General features: G+C 29.8%; 1 protein-coding gene across 1 annotated transcript; it reads left to right on the forward strand.

The window, feature by feature from the left end:
* Positions 1-3,926: 3,926 nt before the first annotated feature.
* On the forward strand, positions 3,927-4,473 carry LOC115888509 (fatty acid synthase-like; the record flags this gene model as incomplete). Its single annotated transcript, XM_030908259.1, has 2 exons — positions 3,927-4,068; positions 4,260-4,473. Coding segments are annotated over 2 exons (356 nt in total), but the record flags the coding sequence as incomplete, so codon positions are not given.
* Between the last annotated feature and the right edge of the window lie 1,168 nt (positions 4,474-5,641).

Here is a 5,641-nt window from a genome sequence, read left to right on the forward strand (position 1 = left end):
ATCATGCGAAAATTTGGTTTAAAAATAGATTTTTTTTAATATAACTTTCATTTAACGAAAAACGAAGGCCTAAATGAAAAAAAGAAACAATTTAAAAGTTTCGCTTATGTCTTGACAAGGTATCAAAGCAAACCCCATATTTTTTGCTTTTAAACTAATAAAGATATATCAATAAACAATTAGCGATGTAATGGTTTTTGCGCGCGCTGGCCGACTGCCGCCGCTGCGCCGAGATTTCCTATACCCTTGTATATATGACGTCATGGTGTGGCAAATGTAGCATTTTAATTCGATTTGGGCTCCCTTATATAGGATAACAGAAACATTTTCAATGTTAATATAGAGTTCTATAGGATGTCCCCAAAAACAGATACACATGAAAATTTTGTTTTTTTTTTTGTAATGGAACACCATATAGATTAATTTATTTTGGATTCTAGGAGAAAAATAAATGTGAGTTTTATTAAAGAAGTATTTTATTAAAATGTAAGGTTTTTGATATATTCAACATTTTCTAAAAATGAAGAACAATTCTTGAATTTCAATAAAAGCTACCTAAATTGGAATTTATCCGGTTTAGCCTAACATGTACCTTTAATCAGATTAAAGCTTTATCCAAAAAGTCATACAGGGTGAGCTAAAATTTTTATTGAATATTGGTCGCATTTAAAGGCAAGTTACTCTTATTTTAAATGAAACACCCAGACACAATGACAAATTCATGTCTCTACAAAATATTATTAAGGTTTCCTATCCCTCAAACAAAGATTTTTCTAAATATTTCACTTTCAATTAGATTTAGTGTGAGTAGATCTTGATTATTTGATAAAATCTTGGTGGCTGTGATATGTCTGATATTACTTCAACATATCTGTCAAATTAGTTCAACTTGAACAAATAGCTATCATTTTTTTGTCAGTCAAAACAAAAGACACTCTCAGAAATTTGCTAAAAGAAGAAACTTTTTTTGCATTTTGCCGATTAAAAGAACAATTAAATGCTCCAGATTTAGCCAGTCTGGAATTTTTTATGGGGATATGTTAAAAACAGCGTTTAAAAAACTTGACCAACTATTGTAGATAACATGAGGGAAATTATTGTGGCTGAAGTAGAACTCTACATATGCCTTTTAACATAAAAAGATCTTTTGAATAGAAAATGAATCATTTTATGCACTGAACAACCCAAGTAGCAAAAAGAAATTCTAAAAGGATTGAATTATTTTATAACAGTCGAATAGCGTTGTCTTAAGGACTGCTTGATTTTATTAAGCGTTTGGTTTCGACCATTCTGCTTTTTAATAAAAGTTGTTATATTAACTATTTTCTAGTGGTTTTTACAACGTATCCTATAAGGCATTAAACGATAATTCCTTTTAGTGTGATATAACACTTAATAAGACAATGCTATATGATAACAAACATATTATTTTATTATACTTTTATACCCATCATGTAAGAGTTCTATAATATTCATATAACTAGTAGTCACATGATCATATAATAGTTACTTAAACTTGTCTTATTAAAGTTGTATTACGTTGTATGATAGAATGTTTTATTGCGTTAAACTACGATGCTGTATACAACACCAGTTATATAGCCTTATATGATAAAATTGTGATTAACAAAATAAATTCGCTGTAATATCTGTATTATAGAACTGGTAATGTATTATAGAACTGGTAATGTAACTTAAAATATAACCTCATTTTAAATTAAATGGTATACCTAGTTATTTATTTTGTTATTGTTGTTGTTGCAAAAGTAATATCTACGTACGAGTTTAATCAATCACAGCTATTATGAATTCTGGACAAAGTGGGAAAAAAGTTAACAAACGCAGTGGTAGTTATAAAGAGCATGTAAGAAAAAAACTCCTAGAAATTACGGCAAATAATCCCGAGAATTCCCTGGGTTCTCAAAAGCCAAAATATCTCGGGTTGTCTGGCTTCTTCAAAACATTGTTGCCACGTTGATGTAAAAGTTTTACTGTAGTAATGTTTGTATTGTTTTATTGTTGTTTTTCTAAGTCCTTAGGTTGCCACTCACTCGTCGGGCATGCATGAAATGCATTGCGTGCATGAATCCATGAAAATCTGATCATGTTTGTTAGTATAAATACTAATCAAATGAGATTTGGCAACATCTATTTGTCACAAATCTCAATATGTCCAAAATAGTTCTATAGTGCCTGGAAATTCTGCGTAATGATAGATATTTATCCTATACCGTTTTATTTTACAACAAAGACTTATTTAAGGGATTCGTTTATAATAAAATGGTTGCATTATAATTCGCCATGTTTAAGGCAGAATTTTTGTATGGCCTATCGCCGCCATTATATGAAGCAAAATTAAAAACATCAAAATATATTTTAAAATGTTATTTTTGAAAACTATTTTGTGATAAGATTCCCACATAACAGTAATAAAGTGTTTAATTAAATTAAAAACAAAAATTTTTGAAAATTTTATTTTATTTTATTGTTTAAATTTATACGTAAACCTTAATCGAAATTAAAGCGCTTTAATTTTTTGCCAAATACATACCGATAATCTACCAGTAAAATTTTCGGCGCAACAAGAATTGTCCCTACTCTTCAAACCCTATTAATGATTTTTTATATTACATATTTGTTGTACCTTCTGGCTCTACCAGCCATTTTCATTGTCCAGTAAAGTCTCCTTTTTAACAATCCACATCCTCTAGATTCATTTTACGACACGCTTAAAATATAATTTGCTCCTAATATTCTTCGGTAAAAAATAAAATACTCTTTTACCTCGCTAAATGATCAAATGTTTTTATTGTTCTGTTTCTTAGATGTGACCACGTAATACACAATAAAACTGGTTTTATAATAGTTACATGACGCTGTGTAAAATAGTTGCATAAGAGTTGTATACCTTTTTTATAGAACTTCTATACTACAAAACTGTTGTATAAAAATGGGCCTTTTTGGTTGTACAGCTATCATATTACGGTCTTATAGCACGTTATATGAATTGAGATATCCTATAAAAATGATCACATAGCTGTTTATACAACCTTTATAAAATAAAATTTCTTACTTGGGAAGAAACGGAGCGTTGCATTTGATTTCAGCTATCTAGTTTTTTTTACAGTATTATACATTTATAGTTTAGTTCTAATTCTGTAATAATAAAAAAAATGTTTTAAAGGTTTACCTTTTTGTTATCGTTGAGTATTTTACACTGCATCTTTTAGTTTTTATTATTTTAACAAAAGGTACAGCAAAGCCACCTAGATTGTATCAAATAATAAAGATCTACTGACGCAAAATCATTAAAATTAGAATATCTAGGAAAATCTTTGTATAAGGTACATACAGTAGTTATTGTAAATTGCAGGGTAAATTACAATTTAGGTAGCTGCTCTTGAAATTTAAAATTTATTTTTCATTTTCACAAAATGTAAAATATATCAAAATCCTTACATTTTAGGCATATATTTCTTTAATGAAATTCACTTTTATTTTGTTCATAGAATCCGAAAATTTATTAATATGTAAGGCGTTCCATTATAAAAACCCTAACTTTGATGCCTAACTTTTTTTGGGACACCCTGTAGACACCCTATACATATTTTTTTATAAAATTCTTTCAATTAGTACGCCACCCTGTATTTTATTTTTTTAACCTTACATAATATTTGCACGTTTCTATAAAAAAAATATGAACATCCTGAAAATTATTTATTAATTAAAACTTAATACAATTTAGAAGTTCTCTTTTAATACAATTCAGAAGAATCTCCCGTTAAAAAGTTTTATAACAGATTATTATTACATTGTAATTAAGTAAATAGTATAATAAATACTAGTTAGTAGTCTACAAGTTATTAAACTTTATTATCGAAGATAGATAACTTTACTTGATAATACCTTATATTTTTTTCTTATAGGTTCTTATAGGACTTGAAACTGGCTATATACCGCCAAATTTGCATTACAATACTCCAAGAGAAGGTATAAAGTCATTAGTGGATGGTATGATTAAAGTAGTTGCAGACAAAACCGAATTTAAGGATGACAGGGGATTAATAGGTACGTCTCGTCGGGGATCATCCAATAAACTTTCTATTATCCGAGTTGTATATATAAAATTGGCAGACACAAATATGTAATTCAAATGACACAACTTTAAATCAAATTTAACCAGTAATATGAGCTACCCGATCATAATAACTGAAATCGAAAATCGAAAAATTATCGAAATCTGAAATAAACTTATTTAGGAATCAACAGCTTCGGTTTCGGTGGCGGAAACTGCCACGTACTCTTAAGACATAATCCCAAGAAGAAAGTAAACCAAGGAAAACCTCTGGATAATATTCCTAGATTGATTTGTGTCAGTGGAAGGACACCTGATGCGGTCAACATGCTTTTGGATAGCGTCATAGAAAATAAACTTGATGTAGAGCATATCAGATTGCTACAAGACATTTTTAGGTAATTCTATTCATTCCACTTATAGTTTGGTTATTCTAAAATGCACATACTGATAAATGAGAGGGAATTAATAAATTAATAGTTAGGAGGTTACTAAAATTATTATTATGCTAGATATGTATATTGAGTCTCTTTTGTGAACACACAGTATGATCTACATAAGTTGTATCTTACTAAATATAAGTTGTGTCATTCATGTCATCCGTTGTTTATAATTTTTAACAATCACAAATATGAATAATGGTGATTAGGCTATTTTAGGTTGTTAGGGTTTAGGATCCTGTTTGTTCCCTCGCTCGAAGGCCTTGGACCCATTGCAATACCCCAAACCCTTATTGTACCAAATCTTCCTCCCATTCTTTCTTTGCGTTAAAGCATTTCCAGCCCTTTGAAAAGTTCACGATGTTGCTGATATTGGCTTCTGCTGCTTTCTCAAGTCCCTCCAAAAAACCTTTCCCTAAAGTTTTAAAGCATTGGTATTCCAGTGCCGGACGCATATTACTATATAGCCGTCAATCGCTCTATCCGACCGCAGCCGAGTGGGGTGGTCTAAACAACATACTATTCATTCGGGACCGATTTCTGTACGTCGGTTATATAGACAAGGAAATGTGCACATACAGCATTTTACTACATTCTACAAAATATTTTTATTTGAATAAAAATAAGGTGACTGCCAAGACGGACACATAAAAAAACAAATTCACATTCTAATTTTACATTGTAAGATATTATAAATAATAATACTTAATCCTAGTTGAAACAATGGGGAATAGAAGAAATGACGCCATTTGGTTTATGCTCTGTCAAATGAGAAAATTTTAGTGTCATATTAATAAATTGGCAGAAAATGGGCTACTCTGAACAAGAAAAACTCGATATGATTGAATTATTTTATTTAAATGAAAGAAATGCTTCAAGAGCTCTAAGAAAATATAACGAAAATTTCCATATAGGATAACGTCTAGCCGTGAGTTTTTTTGTTCAGAATAACCCATTTTCTGCCAATTTATTAATGACACTAACATTTTCTCATTTGACAGAGCATAAACCAAATGGCGTCATTTCTTCTATTCTCCATTATTTCTTGTTCATGGCCAACTATGCACATTAATTTGCCAGTTATATATTTTGAAAACGGCTGGATAAAATATAACAAAAGTATATA

The sequence above is a fragment of the Sitophilus oryzae genome, unplaced genomic scaffold (assembly GCF_002938485.1).
Source record: "Sitophilus oryzae breed Bouriz unplaced genomic scaffold, Soryzae_2.0 scaffold_776_pilon_pilon, whole genome shotgun sequence".
Taxonomy (NCBI): Eukaryota; Metazoa; Arthropoda; class Insecta; order Coleoptera; family Curculionidae; genus Sitophilus; species Sitophilus oryzae.